The sequence below is a fragment of the Globicephala melas genome, chromosome 8 (assembly GCF_963455315.2).
Source record: "Globicephala melas chromosome 8, mGloMel1.2, whole genome shotgun sequence".
Classification (NCBI taxonomy): domain Eukaryota; kingdom Metazoa; phylum Chordata; class Mammalia; order Artiodactyla; family Delphinidae; genus Globicephala; species Globicephala melas.
The window spans coordinates 2,902,070-2,924,030 of record NC_083321.1 but is presented as its reverse complement, the minus strand read 5'-3'; the positions used below and the strand labels follow the sequence as shown (position 1 = coordinate 2,924,030).

General features: G+C 59.1%; 1 protein-coding gene across 15 annotated transcripts in view; it reads right to left on the bottom strand.

The window, feature by feature from the left end:
- SHANK2 (SH3 and multiple ankyrin repeat domains 2) overlaps positions 1-21,961 on the bottom strand; it is a 548,430-nt gene that overhangs the window by 269,930 nt on the left and 256,539 nt on the right. For 13 of the 15 annotated variants that reach the window (XM_060302789.1, XM_070046075.1, XM_060302792.1 and 10 more), the window contains one exon: positions 7,800-8,115. In XM_060302789.1, the coding sequence (XP_060158772.1) occupies positions 7,800-8,115 (316 nt within the window). Of the gene's footprint in view, positions 1-7,799; positions 8,116-12,216; positions 12,568-21,961 lie in introns of those variants that run through there. The other 2 variants (XM_070046077.1, XM_060302796.1) reach the window with 1 other exon arrangement.

Below are 21,961 nucleotides of genomic sequence, written 5' to 3'. Positions count from 1 at the left end.
AGGTGTGGCGGCAGCAGACACCAGGGGCGATGAGCGGAAGGGCAGGTGGGCCCATGAGTTGGTCCCCAAGCACCAGAAGGCGAGATGACTCTGAGGGCAGCAGGGTTAAGGCAGGTGGGCTTCTCCCCCAGGGGAGGGGGCGGGTCAAAGTCCAGAGAAAAGATAAAGATGGACCATGCTGATGACGGCTGGGGCAGGGCAGAGGGTAAGCAGCACAGCTGGGGCTGCCAGACCTGCCTCCCAGCTGCTGATCAGCTGCAGAAGCAGCTGCTGTGCCCGGAGCCTGGGAACCACATGAGGAGCCCAAGGAACCCCACTGTGCGTAATCAACGACCATCAGCAAGGAGACTGCGTCCAACCTGAAAACTTGATCCTCAGGAGAAATCCATCCAGCTACCATCTCTCCACCTACCCACCCATCCAGCCATCCATCGACTCACCTGTCCATCCATACACCCATCCATCCGTCCTCCATCCATCCATCCATCCACCCATCCACTCACTTATCCATCCATCCATCCATCCATCTTACCACTTATACAAACATTATGTGTTCACTCATTCATCCAAATTTCAAAAGAACCCTGCCGGAAGCCCAGCTGATCACTTACCACCAGATGCTGGATAAGCCAGTTAACCACTGGAAGCCTCGGTTTCCCCATGTGATAAGAGGGGATGATCTGGGGAGACCTGAGAGTGAGTCAGCAGGAACCACTCTGCACAGGTGTGTGAACACTCAACACGTCTGCTTCACTCTCTGCTTCAACTGGAAAGTGGGTGACAGGATGCACGTGTCAGCCAGCTGGTTCCAGCCGGCGCCAGAGTGTGTCACTGGGCAGAGAAGTCAAAGCGAACACAGCTCCAGTCTGGGAGTTCTGTTCCTTGGGCCACTTTGCAGACAGTCAGCTCCCGAACTCATCTGTCCAAGCCCGGAAAGGCTTTGTCTAAGAACAGGAAGAAGTTGGTCCTTGAAGACCAGAGTGCGTCTGCGGTTCTAGGTACCAGCAGTGATGTGTGGTCCACACAAAAGCTGAAGCATCTTCTCATTCCAGGTTAATCTAAGCCTTGCCAAGTGCCACTTCACGAGTGGAAAAATAGGGGCCCCATAAATAGTGACGTAGGCGCAGAGATGCAGAGCTGACCTCACATCCTGGCTCCCCGATCCCAGCTCAGGGCTCCCTGCTCTGTGCGGTGACGAACCAGGCGACCATGACCTCCCTTTGCCCCGTTTTATGAAATGCACCCTCTGCTGGGTCCTGCTCGCCCGTGGCAGCCCTTGACGGCAGCAGGGGCCACAGCCCCCCAATGGCTTCAGGTTGGCAGTGCCGTCCCCTCTTGGAGGCCAGGCTGGGCCCGTCCTGCCTGCACAGTGAGGATGGGTCTGAAGTTTCCCCCACCCCAAAGGGTCCACACTCTCCTTGTGTTCTGTCCAAGAACAGCCAGGAGGAATTCCAACGGCGCTGTTTTGGTATGAGGGCTACATCACTGAATTGTCAATATCAGAAAACTGGTCGGCCGTGGGGTGACCTGGACATTTCCCAGCTCTCCTGGATGAACAGGGACCTGCCTGCACATGGAACTTTCTCCGTTCGTTCCTTCGTCAGCCACTTACACATCCAGCCACTCCTTCACCCGGCAAGTATTTAGTGGATCTGCAGACACCCATGGACTTGAGACAGACTCGAGCCTCATGGGGGAAAAGTACAAGTTGACAAGATGCTTCTCTGTGTGTCTGATGTGTCAGCACAGAGGCTGGGGTGACGGGGAGAGGGCGTGGGCTGCGCGAAAGGCTCTGCTGGGACGTTTGGGGAAACGTGATGCCACAGAGACCAGGGGCATGATTGGAGGGGCACTGGGACCAGGGGCTGTGCTGGAGACGGGGAGCCCTGTGTGCAGAGTGGTGGCAGAATCACAGATATGAAGAAGCAGAATCTCCCAGAGCTGGGGACCTGCTAGAAATCGGGGTGTCATCCAGGTTCCAGACTCATGTGGGTGGAAGGAGGCTGCTGGAGGGCTACCTGCCGGCGGCTCTGGCGGGGGGTGGCCTTTCCAGCACAGAGATCCCAAGCCCTGCCCCCGCTGACAGCTGTGTCTTAAGCATGGAAGCTCAGACTCCACGTCACCCCCTGTACCATCAGCGTTGTTTCCTCCTCTGCCTTCGGGCCGGGAAGAAATGCCAGAGCTCTCAGCCCGCACACCTCCCCGAGCACCGTGGCCCCCTCCCGGGCTTCTGGGTTGCGTTTCCGGCTTTCGTGGCTCTGGTGCCAGCACCCCACACGCCACAGCCTCCCCGCAAGGTCCTGAGGAGGTGCTTCGGGGATGGGCAATCATTAGACGTCCCGTCCTGCTGGGGTGGCCAGTGTGCAGCGGGGGCTTTTGTGGACTCCAGAGAAGTGGGACCCCCCCCGATCTCAGAAGTGTGCCCACCTCGGAGCACCCGCACTGTCCAGCTGCCCCGACACACTCCAGGACGGCCCCAGGCTACCGACGTTGGGATTCTGCCTGTTTGCAGACACAAGGCTCCAGGCGGCAGGGCGTGGGCCCCTAGAGCCCCCGAGGAATGGGGAAGAGTCTGGAAGGTGCGTCCTTCCCTGTACCTTCCCACGCTCTGCTCCGGTCACACAGGACCCCTTGCCTCTCCCCGATGCCTGACTGGCCCGCTTCTCCACCTCCGGAGCCCCCCTCCTCCGTGGAGGCCCCTCGTCTCCCCCAGGGAGGTCTGAGCCCTGACTTGTGTGCGCTCTGCCTCTGGAGGAGTCAGTCTGTCCGGGGCTCCCTGTCATCGACTACATCAACCCCGGGGCTGACACGCTTCCCGCCCTCATTTCTCGGGTATTCGCCTCTGCACGGTGAGCGCCCATCACAGGCCGGTTGTTCACGCGTTTATGCCACCAGCTGAGAGAGCAAACACTGAATGTCCCCGGTGCGGAAGGACAGAAAGTGACAGGCAAGGGCAGCCCGTGTGGTGCCCGGACCCGATTCCTCAGCAGGCCGGACGCACCTGCTGTCCCGGGGTGCCCCCTTCACCTGGCCCCGCCTACCCGCCAGGTGGCCACCTCCTCACAGACTCCCTACTCCTGACGTCTGGGTGACATGCCGTTAGCACCCGGGCTCGGGCAGCGGGCAGGGTGGCGGGGGACAGCCCGACTCCACCCCTGCCCTGTCTGCTGACGCCCTCCCGCCTTCTGGGTCAGGACGGCACGTGGGGGGGAGCAGCACAGCAGCTCTCACCGAGGAAACCAGGTCCCTGTGCCGCTGGGGAGCACAGCTCTGGCATCCTGGTCCCTGTGTCCCCAAGAGGCGGGACGAGCGTGCGCGGAGGTGGACAGGCGCGAGCCAGGGGGGCCCCACAGCGCCCTGTCACCCCCCGAGTCTGCCCAGATGGGGGCATATCCCCCGGAAGGGATGTGCAGGGCGGGGTGGATTCCCACTGACCCAGACCCTTCGGGGACCCCCGCTCCGCCCATACAGCCGAGTTCAGGGAAACGAAAGCAACGTGGTTGAGAGACAGACTTTGGGAGCCCTTCCCGCTCAGCCCCTGCCCATGGGGGAGGTGGGCGCGCAGGACACAGCCAGCCAGCCTCCCTGCCTGCACGCAGCAGGCTTTTCTCTCTGCCGAGCCCAACGCACCCTGGAACCGCTCCTTTGATGGGAGGGTGGCCGGCACGCCCTCTGGTGCCGGTGAGGCCAGGGCAGCCCTCAGGACTAGCTGGCGAGCTTTGCGGGAATATGTCAAGAGCTGTTCCCAACCTGGCGAGAACAGGGCAGCTGGGAGGGATCCTAGGAGGACCCGCACTCCTCTCCACACTCCGGTGGTGGGTGATGGGGCCACCCAGCGAAACCCCTTCTCAGGCCGGTTCTTAGCAACGTGGACCAGCCATGCCAGTGGGCGCCACTAGAGGGCGACGCAGGCAGGCGCATGCAGAGACTCCAGGTGAGGCAGGGCACCGGGACGGGCTGCAGGCAGACGGGTTCCCGTCCATTCTGAACCCTCTTCCTTCTTCTAATTTGCACTCAGGTCGGCTGGCTATCGAGGGCTGGCTCCACGTGGGAAGCTGCCCTGGCCCACAGCGCAGAGCCCAGGCCCGGGAGGAAGCCGCTTGGCCAGGGCTGGCAGAAGCCCAGGGATGGGTGTGTGGGGCTTGGGCAGCTGGGGGGCCTCGGCCCCATCTCGTCAAGCCTACACCCGAGGGTTTGGCCCGAGGCCGGTTCTGGCCACGTGGAGGTGCCCATCACACTCCCGGCGCCTCAGGGCTCTGCCCGAGGGAGAGGCGCTGAGTGGTCAGAACTCCCCGTGGGCAGCGAGAGAGGAAGGAGGGGGTGAGGTGGGGTGGGCAGCCAGAGGGAACCCCCGCCAGATGCTCAGGACGCTGGGACTCCCTCAGGCTGGCCTGACGCCCTCCACTTCCCCTGCCCCTTACTTTGCCCAAGCCGCAGCCCTCACCAGGATGACCTCCTCTGCAGCGGTCAGAGGGTCGGTCAAGACGCCTTTTACGATGAGGAAACCAAGGCAGCCAACATGTCTGTGGAACTTACACGGGTCTCAGCACGTGGCCGGTGCTCCCTTCAGCAGCCTCCTCGGCCCAAACCCAGCAGGTCCCCTTTTACATATGAGAAAACGGAGGCACAGAATGGTTGAGTGACTTGCCCCAAGTCACACAGCAGGTAGGAGGCAGAGCTGGATGCAACTGGCGGGTTGGCAGCTACCCACTGAGACAGGATCCGCAGACAGAGGGGTCCGCGTGGGGCTGGGGCTCTCCCCTCCATGACTGGGGAGTATCCCAACCCACCTCTGGGTTCTGTGATAACCAGAAAGCGCTCTGGGGGCACCTGGGCAACCCCGAGGCTGGGAGCCGTGGCCTCCCTGCAAGGGTCCCCGTCTGTCCCAGGCAAGGGCTGGGCTCTGAGCTGTGAAGACAGAGATGGGATGGAGGGTTCAGCTGCCTCCTTGGGCCCCCATAAGGCCCAGGGGCTGTGCTGTGGTACCCTGAGCGCAGGTACCCCATCACTGGGGCTGCGTGTACGGCCGTGTCCACGCCTGAGCACAGGTGTGAAAGCAGAGAGCCTGCGTGTGGCTCAAATGTCACCATTATCCTGGCGACCATGGGGAACCAGGGTGCCTGGCAGATCCCTTTTATGACACGGGAGTCTCGGGGGCAGTACCCGAGCAACTCAAGGGGCTCCTGTCAGCGCGTAGCTGCTGAGTGAGCAGATCCGGAGCACACAGGCACACACACACACATGCGTGCACATCCGGACACACGTGCACACATGGACATGCAAGTGCACACACAGGCACACAAGTCCACGCACACACACACACCATCACACAGATGCACGCACACACACACAAACACAAATGCACACATGGACACAAAGACACATGGACACACAAGTGTGCACACACACACACCCCCCCCACAGGACATCAGGGACAGTCCGATGGGGTCCCTGCAACACGCCAGCTGCCGTCCTCTCTGCACAGCAATATTTCACTTGCAGCTTTTGCAAGTCCCTGGCCACCCTGCCTTTGGTATCTTATTAGATTTCGTACTGGAGGAAGGGGACACACTCTCTTCAAAATTATAGTCATAATTCCAGCTAACGGTGTGAAGTGGAATCCGAGGCCTCGGGGGAGCCCTTTAATTTAGCTTTATGGCACTCGGCAGCACCTGGGATTCTCCCTTGGGGCGACTCAGAGCGAGAATCTAGACCAGAGGAAGGATGGGCTCTCGGGTGTGAGAATGAGACTCCAGGGGGGAAACGCGGATGGGCTCCAGCGCCGATGTGGGCCTCCGGGCGCTGGCACCGAGACGGGGCCAGGAGACCGGGGTTGCCACGGGCCCGCTCCCCCCACGCCCTCACGGCTGCAGCCCGGACACCTGGCCTGCTGCCCCCGGCCACAGCAATCGGCCCTCTCCCAGGACCACGTGAACCACTGAGCCCTCCATCCGGGCTGAGCCCGGCCGCCTCCTTGACATCCCCGATCGGAGCTGGGGGGCGTGGCGTCAGGAGTGACTACGGCTGAACAGACTCACCGCAGGAAGGTGTGGTGAGCCCAGGTGAACGGGGCACGGTGGGATGGGGAACCGGGTCACGAGGCAGAAGGCCGGACCAGAGGGGGCATTCAACCCTCACCAGAAACACCACGCCGGGCAGGACACACCAGTGTGCCGGCTCTCTCTGGGCCACCATGGGTGAGGACAGAGTTCAAGGAGGACAACTCTCATGACCTGCCCCAGCTACATGACCTGGCCTCAGTGCTCTCATCTGGGAAATGGGAGGCTGCAGGGTCCTCTGTGGGGAACGAGCCAGGTGGGCTGAGGCGCACGGAGCAGTTCGTGGGTCCACGTGAGATTGCAGAGGTGGTGACGGGGTCAGAAAGGGCACTGCTTCGGCTGCTTCAACAGCACTGAGGCCCCAGTGACGAGCCCATCCCCAGGGAGTCACATCCCGGCCTGACAAACTCTGAAGGCCAGTGAGGAGGTGGACAGCATGCCCGGGAGCTGGAGCTCTGGGTGGGAATGCAGCCCCCCTGACTGCTGGGGACACAGGGCAGTCAGAGGGTGCCCACGGCCCGAGTGAGACGCCCGAGGGGGTCCACGCTCTGGCCTATGCTGGCCTTGTCTCCTCTTCTAGAAAGGGGATGGAATGGGGTTCCCACCCCCCGGGCTGCTTCAGAGTCTGCCGGGACGCTCCCCCTGCCCCTGCCTCGTGGGCAGACACAAGAGGACCAGCCGGGGCTGCTACTGAGTCTGGTGGGGGGGGGGTTGTCGGGCTCCAGCACTAGGACGTGGCCCCTCGGAGCTTCACCTGTGCCAGGGTGTCTGGTGGCTACGAATGTGAGGGCTCATTCTGGCTAAGGTGTGTTGACGGTAAACATGGCGCCTGGAGAAACAACCTAAATATCTATCGACAGATGAATGGATAAAGAAGATGTGGTGTATATACAATGGAATATTACTCAGCCATAAAAAAGAATGAAATAATGCCATTTGCAGCAACATGGATGGACCTAGAGATGATCGTCCTGAGTGAAGTCCGTCAGAGAGAGAAAGACAGGCACTGTATGTTATCATTTATACGTGGGATCTAAACTATGGCACAAATGGACCTATCTGTGAAACAGAAACAGACTCACGGACATAGAGAACAGACTCGTGGCTGACGAGGGGGAGGGGGTGGGGGAGGGAAGGACTGGGAGCTTGGGATCAGCAGATGCAGACGATTATACAGAGGATGGACGAACAAGGCCCTCCTGTACAGCACAGGGAACGCTATCTAATCCCCTGGGATAAACCATAACGGTAAACGAGCATACAAGGGCACCCAAAGGAGGGTACAAAAAGAATACATATATGCATAACTGAGTCACTTTGTGGTACAGCAGAAATTAATACAACATTGTAAATCAACTGTACTTCAATAAAACAGACAAAGGAACAAAGAAAAAGGTATCCCCTGGAGGAGCCCTCAGCCCAGGGCAGGCTGGGGCCCCTAGCTCCCTGTCTGTCCACACTTCACTTCTGAGACCCAGAAGCCAATGCACAGGGAAAGGAGACGGACTTCAAACACCTGCGGCTGCCCAAGCCAGCCTGGCTGCTCTCAGGTGATGGTCTGAGCCAGGGCAGTTGGCAGAAGTTTGGTTTTCAAGTGTTCTTAACATCCGGGTTGGAACAAAACAGGTGTTTTGCTCAACCTCCGGCCCCGCCCTGAGTTCTAGAATCCAGGGGCTCTGAGCAAGGAGGTCTCCCTCTCCCTGGTCCCCACGGGAGCCCACCCACCTGGCCGCTCCTTACCCGACGTGCCAGGGCTGCCAGGGCCTCTTGCCGTCCTCGCCGGTGCCGCCCAGCCTGTTGAGCGAGGGGGATCGGCTGCGGGGCCCGGAGGTGTAGCTCCCAAGGGTCTTCACGGCCCCGTCGGGCCTGCTGGGCATCTGCTGCGGCAGCTGGGGTGAGAGGCTGCGGTGGGGGCCGGCCGAGCGGACGGCCCAGTCAGGTGCGCTGGCATTGAGGTTGTTGTCGCTGTTGGAACGCAGCAGGACCCGGGGGGCGGCCAGTGTGCTGGGGGGCCGTCGCCTTCGGTTGGAGTACGCCGGGGCCTCTCGGAAGGGCACTGCGTCGGAGAGAACGCGAGAGGCGGGTGAGGGCACGTACGGCACCGTCATCGAGGCCCCCAGCCACCAAGGACACGGACACCATGAGTTCTGCACCGATCCCCCCATGGGACCCCGCCATGTGCAGAACTCACCCCGACACAGGAGCAGAGACGGGTGGAGACCAAGAGAGTCTTCCTTCCACGGAGGCTCAAGCCAGCACTTGCGATGGAAGGGACACAGGGTCTGACTTCCATCTGGGCGGTGCCCAGGCCCTCAGCAGCCCAGAGACCGCGTAAGGACGGGCTGCCCCGTCGCACATGACAGTCAGGGCACCGAGGCAGCCATGGAGCTCCTCCTCGCCACGACCTGAACTGAGCCCCTGTGTGCACTGGATGGTGTCCTCCCCCAAACCCCTGTGTTGAAGTCCTAACCCCTGGGACCTCAGAATGTGCCTGTATTTGGAGGTGGGCGTCTTTCAAGAGGTGAGGAAGGTAAAATGAGGTCACTGGGGTGGGGCCCTAACCCCACAGGACTGGTGTTCTTATAAGAGGAGGAGGTCAGGACACAGACACACACAGAGGGACGACCCCGTGAGGACACAGGGAGGAGACGGCCGTCTACATGCCGAGGAGAGGCCTCAGGAGGATCCAGCCCTGCCCACACCTGGATCTCAGATTCCAGCCTCCAGGACTGGAGACAGGGATTGGCTGCGGTTTGAGCAGCCCAGACACCCACAGGCCCCAGCTCTACTGGTGGGAAGCAGTCTGTCCCGACCCTCACTGGGCTCCTTTCTCTACCCATCAAACCAGGACCCGGCAGCGTGCGACAGGGGGGGATTGACAAACCTCCCATGCTTCTTACGAAGCTCTAGACCAGGGGCGAGGCCCTCGCTCTGTGAGATCAGTACACCCAGGGACCTGGAATGAGGACACTGCTCGCAGGGCCCGTGAGGGCCGGAATCCACACGGCCCGTGCCCTGGGCCAGAAACAGAAGGTGTCCTTTCCAAGAAGAGGCGACTAAAGAAATGTAAGCCTCTGGGTTGCAGGGAAAGCGACACGCCGATTCTAGCAGCAAAGGACACGGACCCCCTTCGCGCTGGCTGCCCCAGGCCGAGGCCCAATACACGAGGCTGTGCACACTTTGGCCAGAAGCCTGGGCGGCCGGTCCGCAAACCGGCCCGCAGGGCCACGGGTAACACACAGCCTCCGGGGGGCTTATCTGGACCTGGGGAAGCCAGCACCTCAGAGAACGGCGTCAGCAGTTCAGGACGGGGTCCTGCAGGACCCACCAGCCCAGCTGCCCAAGGTCAGAGGTGGTGAGATTCGTCATGGAAACCAAGTATAGCAACCCCCTGATGCCAGCCCACTCCCACGCTGGAGGGCAGGGCTCACGGGGACAGAGGTGGCGCGGGCAGGGCTCACGGGGGCAGAGGCGGCGCGGGCAGGGCTCACGGGGGACAGAGGCGGCGCGGGCAGGGCTCACGGGGACAGAGGTGGCGTGGGCAGGGCTCACGGGGACAGAGGTGGCGCGGGCAGGGCTCACGGGGACAGAGGTGGCGTGGGCAGGGCTCACGGGGGACAGAGGTGGCGCGGGCAGAGCTCACGGGGGGCAGAGGCGGTGCGGGCAGGGCTCACCGGGGACAGAGGCGGCGCTGGCAGAGCTCACGGGGCACAGAGGTGGCGCGGGCAGGGCTCACGGGGGACAGAGGTGGTGCGGGCAGGGCTCACGGGGGCAGAGGCGGCGCGGGCAGGGCTCATGGGGGACAGAGGCGGCGCGGGCAGGGCTCACGGGGACAGAGGTGGCGCGGGCAGGGCTCACGGGGACAGAGGTGGTGCTGGCAGAGCTCCATTGAGACAGTTGTGACCAAGTGCACCCCTTTGCCGCCTCCCTGGGATGCAGGGCAGTCCTGGGAAAGCAGAGATGTAGCCAACCCAGGGGAGCCACACGGAAATGTCACAAGGCTTCCCGAGGACGCACGCTCAGAATCCACATCTGGCTCCTACAGTTGTGAGAACTTGGAAGCGACCCACGGGGGAGGTCACGCTCTTTCCAGCCGCACCCTCATGCCAGCCTGCTTCCTCTGAAGCCTGTCTGTCAGGGCAAGAGACACTATCACTTGCGTCCTCAAAGCAAAGGAACTCTTCAAAGCCCGGCCGGGAGGGAGATGGAGGAGAGGCATGCTCCGCGGACCCCTGTCTCCAGGGCCCAAGAGGCCGCCCTCTCCAGGGCTCAGCCCACCGGGGAATCAGCCCAGGCCTTACCCCCACCTCCTAGTAAAATCTGAATTTGGGGAAAAGTGCCGGGTTTGTGTTTGCTGGTCACCAGGGAGAAGCTCATGCTTGTCACTCCCTCTGTCAGTGTCGGATGGAGGCCAGAAGACTTCTGGAATGACAGAGGGTGATGTGAGCCCCGCCTGGCAGAGGAGTGGGCGGGGGCGGGGGGTGGGGGTGCGGAGACCTTGCAAAGGACGGCGGTTCCAGGATCTCCGAGAGCAGCGGAGCTCTCCATTCACAGAGCCTGCTGGCTGCAGGACCACAGCACCAGGAGGGAGCCAAGCTCTCAGGCAGACGCTTGGGGTAGAGCCCCCTCGGGCTCCCAGCTCGTCCTCCTTGCCCCCCACCCAAGGACAGGCCCGGGGGGACCGGGGGGAGGGGGACCCCAGCTCAAAGGGGACACCCCGAGACCAGGAAACGCCCACATTCCATGACGCGAACTTGGGCCGAGCCTCCCAGCCTCCCTGACCCTACCTACAGTCAATTCTATTTTTCTGACCCATGTAACCGGGTGCGTACAGTACTAACGCCCTTGACAGAAAGTGATGGAACTTGGGGGCGGGGGGGGAGTCCTGCCAATGGCTAAGAAAGGCTCACAAGGGAAGAAAGATCAAGGGAAGAAGAGAACACAATGAACAAAACACCATACCCCCGACTGAAACCCTCATGCTGTGCACAGATTACAAAGACCAAAGTCCCAGAAGGCGAATCTGGGTTCATCATGTAAGCAAACGAGCACAGACAAAGTCTGTTCTTTCTAAACGTTCCCGAGAACCAGGCGGAAGAGGTCTTTCTGAGAATGGCCACAATTCACATGGGGCAGCTGCCCTTGGAAGATTCAGGGATGAAAGCTGGGACTTTTGCAAATACATTCTGCCTGAGGACCCATCGAGTTACTCGGATGGAATCGCCTAGGTGACATCAGGGTGAACGCTCTAATGAAAATTATCTCGCTTAAACACCAAGATTCACATTAAGTTCGTTTCCTGTGCGGTATCATTGGAAATTTCTTCCATGTTTATCTTATGGCTTGGGCTGGGAAATATCTTTTTAATCCCTCTAAACTCACGTCTTCATAAACCTCCCGATTTCATAAAACAAGAGCTCCCTGTCTGACAAACTAACTGGAACCAGCCGTGGAAATGTTGGGGGTATTTGTGTGAAAAGGGTTAGAAATAACTCTCTTCCTGTCTGAAAATAATTAATATTCCACCCAACTGTTTCCTTCTTCCAGGCAATCTGCAAACTCTAAGTGGGTGGATATTTCCTTAGCTGTCTTCCATGCATTTACTTACACGTTTCTTTTCCACAATACAAGTCACACAAGGTATGAAAAAGCAGCTGCACTTTTAAAGTCTACCGCGCTGCATCTCCCATCCGCTCCAACCCGGGGACGGCCAAGGACAGCCGAGCGGTGGTTTTGAAAGCGTCCACCCGGCCGGGGCGGCCAGCAGTGCCCTGACCTTCCTTACTCCTGCCCAAGTGCTCCGCATGTGCTCCAGGTAGCGGACAGACTAGAGTCAAACTTCCTATTTTCCCCAGGTCTTAGTTCCTAAACTGCCCTCTGGAAGCACCAGGGATGCACATGCCACAATTCTGCAAAGGGGCTGGAGACTTAGGAAAACGACAACAACAACAAAAAAACCCCCGGCACCTTCAAGTGGGTTAAAATTCCAGACCAACTACAACAAAGCCCTTTCGCCCCCCAGGAGTAATTATTCCCCTCCGTGGCGGGGATGAACGACCAGCAATTTTAGGAGGAAAGGGAGGCCCCAGCTCCCCGGGAGAATCAGTAAGAAACTGCTCGTTCCTGTGCACCACGCACCCTACAGCTCGTTCCTTACCTTCCTTCTTGCTGAAGGCATTTAACAAAGACTTCATTTTCCCTCCGACTTCGGCAGTGGTCCGCTCATTATATAACCTTCTCGGATGGGAGGAAGGGGAGCAGGGCTGCCCGGCCCCTGGGCTCTGGAGCGTCTCGGACCCGGGGAGCGGTGGCGGGCCTCTGGGCACTGCCGGCTCCCAAGCACAGCTGGGCAGGCCAGACCCAGCATGCTGGTGACAAAGCCCACCCCATATTCTGCCTGTCAGCTGGGAGCCAACTGTGCGTAGACTGGGGCTGCTCTCAAAGCCCGCGGCCTCTCCCCGCGCCCGTCATGTGAGCGGTGCCACCCTGCTTTTGTGATCAGTGCATCGGTGAGCCGGAACCCCCCCCCGCCCCCCCCCCCGCGATGACCCAAGGACCCTCCGGCTGGGGCTCCGGCCACTCCCGCTCAGAGGCGCCCGGGGCTACATGGCATGCACTGTGCTTCGCTGATTTTCATTTTAAAGAAAAAGCCAAATGCTCTCGAATGCCGTTTGTCCGCCAGCTGATGTGGGGAGCCAGTCGAGGAGATAAAACATCCCGGTTCCAGATAAGCCGCGCGCCAGACCCGTGTTAACTGGGCGGCCGGTGCCAGCCTCCTGGAATTTCTGAACATGACCCAGATTTCCATTGGCGAGAATCACACACAAGGACCCATTGCTTCTCTGGCTCCCCCCCGCCTCCCCCTTGGAGGTAATGACCCTGGAGAAAACAGGATTTCCACCCACCCTCCTTTTTTTTTTGAAACAAAAGAGAGATAAAACAAACTGCAGCCCAGCCACGCACGGCTCGCCCTAATTCCAGGCAGCTGAGAAAAGTGAGCGTTTTCAGAGCCACGCTGCACGTTCCTTACAGAGTCCGGGAGACACAGGGAGAGGCGACAGGGAGAAAGTTCTGCCCGTGCAGGAAACACAAAGGGAGGGGCCATGGCTGGCGAACCCCACGGCAGGTGGAACGGGGTTATTTCTACACAAGGAGAAAGGTCTTCCCGAAAACTAAACGGAGCATCTCAGGGAGCGGGCTCTGCCACCCGACGCATCTGCTGCTGGGGCTGTAATTAAGTGTGTGTTTTTTCTGTTGCTAAGAGAACTGCTTCTGAAATTCGAAAAAAAAAAAAAAAGAGCGAGCGAGCGAGAGAGAAAGATGGGAGGAGATGAGGAAAAGCAACGGGAGCCTGTAAGTTGAATTCCATATGGTCGACATGCTTTGTGCCAACAAAAATGGCAGCGTAAGCACTGGGAACATCTCCTCACGGGATGCCCAGGCTGGCGGGACGTCCCACCAAAAGGTCTCTCCAGGGTAGCGAGAATGGAGACTGGGTGCCCTGTTCCAGCCGAGCATTTGAGCCTCATCCTCCTTGCACTCCCACGACGCCCCATCGCACAGCTCGGAGCTGCCTTCAAACCCCGCCCCCGGTGACCCTCCCCCGCCATGCCAGCGCCCAGGCCATTTCTGCCCCAGGAGACATTCGGCCGCTGGTGCAGTTTATCAACAAAGACCCCACGACCTGCCCCTCACCACTCACGTCCCTGGGGGACAGAGGTGGCGCTGGCACAGCTGGATGTCCTTGGACCTTGGTGCAAGGCTGAAAAGCTTCCAGAAGCATCTCTCTCGGATGTAGAAAGCGTCACGAACAAGGACACAGCCGCTTCCACTTGGGGAGCCTGCAGCTCTGCCACCGGGTTTACTCGCCAGGGGTCTTCAGGGTGGGGAAGTCTAGTTTATCGGGGGGCTGTTGGCCATCTGCCCTGGCTGGGACAGGATGCCACAGGGACGGTGAAACTAGGGACTTGCCCCGGAGGCCGGGGCCCTGCCATGTTGGTCCCGAGCGCTTGCCCAGCCCAGGAAACCCTCTGGGGAGTGGGCGGCGATGCAGTGCTCAACCCTCCCTCCATCTGCTAGTGATTGACGCTGTCCCAGAGCGTGAGCTTCTCCCGCACCAAGTGCCCGCGACAATCTTTGCTGTGGCGCTGCCACCTTGGCTGTCAGCAGAGAGTGCGTGTGTTTCGGGGTTGATGGGCGGCGACCTCGCCAAAGGCCAGAGGTGCCGGGCCATCGCCGGCTCCCCCGCTGTGGACCTGGGGCGGAGCCCTTGCCCCCGTGCTGGGAGCAGAACCAGAGATGCCCAAAGGGCATTTACACGTGGCCCAGGTGGGACAGCCCCCAGCCCACGTCCCCGTCACTGTGTTGGAGTGACCCTCATGGGTGCGTTTGTCCACAGGTAGGAGCAGAGTTTGGAAACGAGAGGGCCTCCCGGCTGCTCACCCGAGAGGTGAGCCTCGCTGAGACAGACCCTGTAACCAGGAAACAGGCTGGCTGGCCCCGGGCAGAGGGGCAGGCGGGGCGCTCCATCACCCCTCACCCCCCGCCCAGGGTCTACGTCCCATCACACGTGTGGACCCGAGCTGTGCGGGCCCAGGGGATGCAGCAGTGGTCAGGACAGAAAAGGTTCTGGCTCCCTCCCAGGCTGCATGAGTGGCGGGGTGGGGGCATAAGAGCAGACTTTGGACATAACAGAATTTGAGGAACCCCAGGAAACACCCCTTAGCCAAAGGATTCCCATTCCAGACACCTTCAGTTCTTCTAATAAGCAGACAGCTCTTCCAATCACCCTTCCAGGAACCTGAGCAAACAATTCCCCAAGACTAGGAGCCAGAGCTGAGGTTCATGTGCAGACCTACTGTGTGCCCGGCCCCACGGACCAGGCTCTGCTCCACAGAAATCCTGCCGGGCTTTGGGGAGGAGGTGGTCCATTCCTGACTTCACCCTCCTCGCCCATGTAAAACCTCCTCGCCACTGGCAGGCATGCTCTCCTTGAATACTTCCAGAAACAGGGAGCTCACTACCTGTGTGCTGGCTCTGCACCCATGTGCACCAGTCTCCTTTACTGTCACACAGACAACACGCCCGCACCTGCCACATACTAATTGGAAGGGAAAGCCGAGGCGTTCGAAGCACAGACTTCATCCCAACAAATAAAGTAGGTTTGGAGGTGTCGGGGCCCAGCCCAAAGCTGGCTAAGCTTTCCTCCCATCAACTCCTAGACTCTTTCTTCCTACACAGGGCTTTCCCGGAGCATCCCAAGTGACTATCAGAGGCTGTGCTGGTCACATTCCTGCTGACTGAGGTTTGGTTCCAAATGGATTTCATTCCAAACGAGGGGGAGAAGGGAGAAGAAGAATTCTGGGTCCAAGCAGGGCTGGGGTGAGGCGGGTGGGGACCTGGATGCTACCTGGTGAATCTGTCCACCTGCTCACCCACCCGTCCACCTCAAAGGATAAATGAGCATCTTTTGAGTTGGGGCCTGTTTGAAAGACACAAAGGCAGGAGGAGGGATTAGATGGAGGTCCCCCAAATCAGATAGCTTCTAGGAAGGAAGAAGGTCACCCCAGAACGAACCCCTAGCTGTCAGCCTTCTGGCCTGGCCTTTTAGCATCACCTCAGCCCCACCCAGCCCGAGTCCAGTGCCAGGCCCTCGGTAAGAAGCAGTAAGTAAATCATAAACGATGCGTGAGACGGCCCCGCCCTCCCGCCCGCCCCACGCCCCCCCACCCCGGCCTGCACAGCTTTGGCCTCTGCGCCCTCTGCCCCCGCTCGCTCTGGCCGCCTCCCAAACCCTCACTGTCTAAGCCCTTCATCTGCCAGGTCTCTTGACAACTGCCTGATAACAGGCTGAAAATAATTTCATTTTTCCTATGAAAAAGGCTGTTCGCACATCAGAACATTTCAAGACGCTCTGAAGTCCTGGCAGGGAGGATGCGCCAGGTGTTATAAGCAAGCCTGGTGAGAGTCTGCGGGGCTGGTGGGTCTCAGGCGTGGACAGTCAGCCCACCTCTCCTCGCCGTGCCAGCCGGCGGGGAAAGAGCCCGGTGAGGGCAAGTGGGCCAGCATCTGAGTTAGGGGCCGGCTCTGTGTCTTACTGCTGGGCGGCTATGGGCTGGTCAGGCACCCCGGCCCTGGGTTTCCCCATCTGTAAGGTAGGAATAACCCAACGCATTCCCAGTGTTGGCTGTGGGATCGCATAAGTCGTGTTTAGAGCACGAAAAGGGGGAGGTCAGCCTTCTGGGGTCGAGTCCCAGCCCCTTCACCTCCCAGCTCTGTGTCCGGGGAAAGTCGCGATAAATCTCTGTACATTCATTTCCTCTTCTATCAGTGGGGATGTGAACGGTGTCGCCACACAGGAGGCGAGGATCAAATCAATATCTGTAACAGTGCCTGGACGTGAAGGTTGCCACGGCTAAATGTGCAACTGCTAAATAAATACATTTAACGAAAAAAAAAAAATCTGTGAGTGAATCCCAAGTCAATCTACCCGGCACCCACCCTGCCCCTGCGCCTGTGATAAGCCCTCCAAGGTCCCTCAGAATGCATTTACATGGCCTCTTTGGGTGCCGCCTCCTCCAGGAAGTCTCCCGGATGGATCCAGTCACTGGAGAGACACCCCCCACTCCGCCCGCCCGACCGAGGGCCACCCTGGGGACCTTCCGGCTCCAGGGAACATCAATCTTCCTGAAACCAGGTCTAGCGTCCAGCTCCCCTACCGTCCCGCAAACGGGGTGTGCTCCCACTGCTGTGGACATGAGCGAATGAATGAACCGGAAAAGAGGGAGGTGGCGAGTCCAGCTTCTACTTTGTTCTGAGTGTCCCCAGGCCCTCCTCCAGGCCCACCAAGCTGGTCTCCTTGGTTGTACTGAAATCGCCTCCCTTCTCTGCCCCATCCTACCTCCATCCACCCCCATGTCCGCCCAGGCCCTGACCGATCCTTGCTGGGCAGCAGAGAAGGACGGCCCTGCAGGGCTGTCGCCCGGTCCCCACGGGCAGGCGCGCTGGACATCGGTCAGGCCAGTGTCCTCAGTGTCCTTGCCGTGTCTGCAGAGTCCCCACCCCCCGTCCTGCCTGTCTGGGGGTGGGGGGAGCTGGGGCTCATTCTTTCAGCTTTTACGCTGCTGCCGGGGCTCCAGGCAACCCGAGGCATGGCCAAGGCTCTGCTTCAGGAGGAGCAACGCCACGGGGCCAGTGGGCGTGGCCTCAAGGCGGCGCCGGCTCCACGGAACAGCCGCGTGGGCTGGTTACCAGCCTGGCCACACAGCTCGCGAGCCTGGCTCTCTGGCCCCCTTGGCACACTGAGAGCCACCAAACTCCTTTGGGCCCTTCCTTTTCTTCATCAACAGCCAGAGCGATCTCTTCAATAAGACCCTGGCTGACCAGCTGGCGGGGCTGGGGCTGGGATACGAATGTCTCCAAGGCCCTGAAATCCCAGAGGTAGTGGCTGTTTCCCTTCTCTTTCCAAGCGGCCTGGGGATTCACTCAGGCCCCGCCTCCTACTTGTGGGGGTGTGGAGAAGGGAGAGCTGGCTGGGATGGAGACAGGGGCTGGGCAAGCAGGAGAGTCCCTGAGTCTATCTCTGCCATAATGCAAACTTGCGGAGGCGGCTGCAGCCTCTCGACAGACAGGAGGCCCATGGGGAACGGAAAAGAGGAAACGAAACTCCAGAGGGTCTCAGTGGCCCACCAGCCCCGCCCTCCACTTTATCTTACAGGAGCGAAAACCAATTGCTGAAAAGGAAACTGTGTGCGAGAGCCTCGCCCAGCTCACCAAGCCAGGATCAGGGAGGCAGCGGGTCCTGGGGGGCTGTGGGCTAGACCCGGATTCTTCCTGCTTACTCCCCACCTGATCCAAAGTAGCAGACCTTGCTTCCTTTCCGCGTTGCTTTAGATAACTGCAACTTTAATATTAGTAGGCAACATTTCTCCATCTCACAATAATTGTTAAATGAATCATACTTTTATAAATAACAGGGGATATAAAAAGGCGTCTCAGCAATAATGCGGGGTTATCTTTGAACAAAGATGTAGGTGTCTGCAGGATTTGTAACGTTCCCGTCAGCTGGGGCCACAGAGGGAAGCTTTGCTCCTGGAGGATCCATTGAGGCCCCTGGATAATTGGGTAAGGGGCACCGATGAGGGGGCTTCAGAACCCCCCCGGGGTGGGGGTCTCTCCCCAGGGCGGCCCGGCTCCCTGCTGATGGTAGCAGGGGTCAGGGGCTCTGGCAGGGGCTACCCACCCACCAGTCCTGACGCAGTGCTTTAGAGTCAAGACCAAGGTCAGAGCAGGGACAGGGAGAGGGGCTGTGGAGGGTTGAACTGGGGCTGACCACACAGGATGAGGGTCCTCAAGGTGCATTCTGGAAGGACCGTAGACTCCAAACCCTGCCTGTGCCCCAGAGTCCCGCAGAGACACTGCATGCCGGGCGAACGCTCTCCCCGGGTGGGGTGGGGCAAGGGGCAGCGCTGTGGCTTAATAAAGAAAGCAAGAGCCACCCTGGGTGGCCCTTCTGAGAGCCCAGCGACGGAGGACATCTGGACATCCCACAGGGGAAACTGAGGCTCAGGGCGCTGAGACAAGTCACCAGTGCCCACCCTGCCCAACTGCTCAATGGAACCGCCCTCAACCCCCAAGGCCAGACGTGGACACCTCTTCCGGAAGCCTTCTGGGTGCCTGGACACTGGGGACTGTACTGCAGGTGCCAGGGCCCCACAGAGTGAACCTCTGCAGCCACGGATGCCCACATGTCTCAGGACACACTGAAAAGTTAACCACACACAGAGCGATTTGTTGAAAGGCAGCCCCTGAGCTGGCTGGAGGGTAACCAGAGTGACCACGTGCTAGAGACAGAAGGTTATCTCCCCCAAATTCATATGCTGAAGCCCTGACTCCCAGTGGGATGGTATTGGGAGGTGGGGCCTTTGGGAGGTGATTAGGTCATGAGGGTGGGGCCCCATGATGGGATTAGTGCCCTTATAAGAAGAGGCAGGGAGAGACATCTCTTTCTGCCATATGAGGACACAGAGAGAAGGCACCATCTGCAAACCAGGAGGTGGGGCCTCACCGGGACCTGAACTGGTAGGCACCTTGATCTTGGACGTCCAGCCTCCAGGACTGTGAGAGATAAATGTCTGCTGTTTAACGTGCCCTGTCTGTGGTGTTTTGTTAGAGCTGCCTGAACTTCAAAGACACCACATGTGGCAGGCTGTGTCGCTCTCCCTTATAGGCCCCCAGGGGTCCTCATGCCATCACCTCCGCTCCCCCTGCTCCTTCACACCGCCCCTCCCCCCGCAGGCCCCTGCCAGCCCCTCTCGGTGCCCTGAACACCCCTCTGGGCCTCACCTCTGCTGTGGCCCCCACATGGACTCCTTTACCCTCCCCTCGAGCTGGCTTCTCTAATCCCCATCCTTCAGCACTCACTCTCGAGGTCGCCTCATCCCAGAGGTGTTTCTTGACCATCCTTTTTAAAAAGGCAACCCTCTTATTCTCTCTCTTAGCCCCTTGTTACTTTTCCTTCATTGCACTTCTCAAAAACTGAAATCACACCATTTGTGAGTTTGCTTATATTACCGTATTTTATCCACAGGGACTGCGTCTGTCTTATTCACCACTTCATCACCAGAACACAGCTCAGCCTCCCACTGGATACCTGTGCTTTTCTACCTTGATTCGATGAATGAACAAATGAAAGAATGATACTTTCCTACCTCACATCCTGGACTTTGTCGCTGAGGCTTTCACTGTGCTTGTCTCACTACATGAAATACCTGTTTCTAGAACTCTTCCCACCATGAACACCTCCACCCCACAAGCTGGAACCTTCTGGAAGGCATGGGTGGGGGAGGGGCTTTACACAGGGTACAACACAAGACCTGGCACCAAGAGGGAGCTTATAAATACATGTTCCAGTTACTTTAGGTCCTTGTCTGCCTATTAACATCTGGGTTGTCTCTGGGTCTGCTTCTGTTAATCGAGGTCTCCTTTGATTACATGTCATGCTTTCCTGCTTCTTTGCCTGTCTAGTCATTTTTGATTCTATTATCAGCCATTGTGTTTGATATGTTGTAGAGACTCTGGGTCTTGTTATCTTCCTCTGAAGAGTGTTGAGTTCCTCTGGCAGGGAGTAAAATTATCAGCAGAACACTTTGTCCTGTGAAGGCGTGGCTTTTAGGCTTTTGGGGGAAGTCTCTGTTGGTGTGGTCCTTATGGGAGGTCCTGAGTTCTGGGGCCCTTCCTGGGCTCTGGCAGAAACAAACTCCTCTAATGAGACAGAACCCAACTCCACATTGTCTCCCCTTGGCTCGTTGAGCTTTAAGCTACTGTGTTCCACTGGGACCCCTGGACTCTCCTTTTGCACATGACAGTTCAGAAGTCAGTCAAGGATTTGAGGGGGGTTTATGTGCAGATTTGGGGGCTATCCACTTTCCAGCTTCTCCCCCTGCACCCCCATTTCCAGCCACTCAGGTGGCCCTGACCCTGACCTCCAACCGCTGGATCCTCAACCCAGAGAAACTCACTTTCTATCAGGGAACCCCCTCATTCACGTGGGTCTCACCTGGAGGACTCCCTTCTGTCAAGGGTCCTGGCCCCTCTGGTTCCATCTGCTTTCAGTTACCTATCAATGGCTCAAAGCAGTTGTTGTTATTTTTATATATTTTGTCTCAAGTTTGTCATTGTTATCAGCAGGAGGGTTCCTCCGACCTGAGCCGCTCTGACATTATTGGAAGGTAGAAGTCATGGGTTCATAAACATATATTAAGCAAACAAGCGTCTCCCCAACTGCCCCCCTGTACGCACACACAGTATGTGGCAGTGAGTCCCTGATCTCTGTGTCTAGAGGCAGCAGCTATGTCCGCTGGGGAGATGGTGAGTGTGTCAAAGCAGAGACAGGCCGGAGTGAGGAAGCCTGGGTGCCCCTTGACCACGGACCGTGGAAGCCAAGACATGCAGCTGTTCCTGGCACCATGGGTGCCCTTGCAGCCTGGTGGGAAGGATCACAGACACTGGGGAGGTTTGTTTCAACACAAGAATCCAGCCTTTGAAGGTTTCGGGCCCCCACCTTTTAGATCAAAGTGTTAGCGGATCAAAACCTGTATAGGTGCCGGGATGCCTGGAGAATGAAGTGCTCGTGACAGCCCTGAGTGAGCACTGCGATGGTCCCCGTGTCAGTCCCACCTGGGTTCATGCCCTCGCTAGCAGGTCCTAAGGCAGGTTTGTATTCTGGGAACTAATTAAGCCTCGGTGACTGATTTCACCTTCAAATGAATTCCTGCCCGGGTCGAGCTGGCAGCAGAGCTCGATCAGGTGCCACCGTCAGGCAAACCCCAAGTCCAGGCAGAACCCAACCGCGAGGGGCAGGAGAGGAGAGCAGCCTCCGGTGGGCCAGCCAGTGGGCCGTGGCCTCGGAAAGTCAGGCGAAGAGATGCGGACGGCGGCTGCCTCCCATGAGCAATTTGGGATGAGCAGAGGGAGGGCTCTGAGGGCTGGGGCGGTGGTCGTTTCTCCAACATTAATACCCGCATCATCACTGTAGCCCCCCCACTCTGAGCGTCCACCCAGCGCAGCCCAGGGCCGGGCCTGTCACACGTTCCGTTCTCTCAACAGCCAGGTGAGGTGGGTCCTTTCATGCCCATTTTACGGACGTGAAGATAGAGGCTCAAGCAGTGCCAGAACTCACTCAACCCCGTGCCCTTCACTCTGGGGCAGCGCTGGCCTCACTTCCACCTCAACGTCAAAGCCAGCCAGTGGTGTCCCGACCGCTGGACAGGAGGGAGTGGGGTAGACCCTGCAGGGGGAGGGCAGGGGGCTCACCTTGGGGGGCAGGGGGAGGACAGGTGATGCTGAATGGGGAAGTCAACTGACTCACCTGTGTGCGTACTGATCCCACCTCTGCTTGGCTG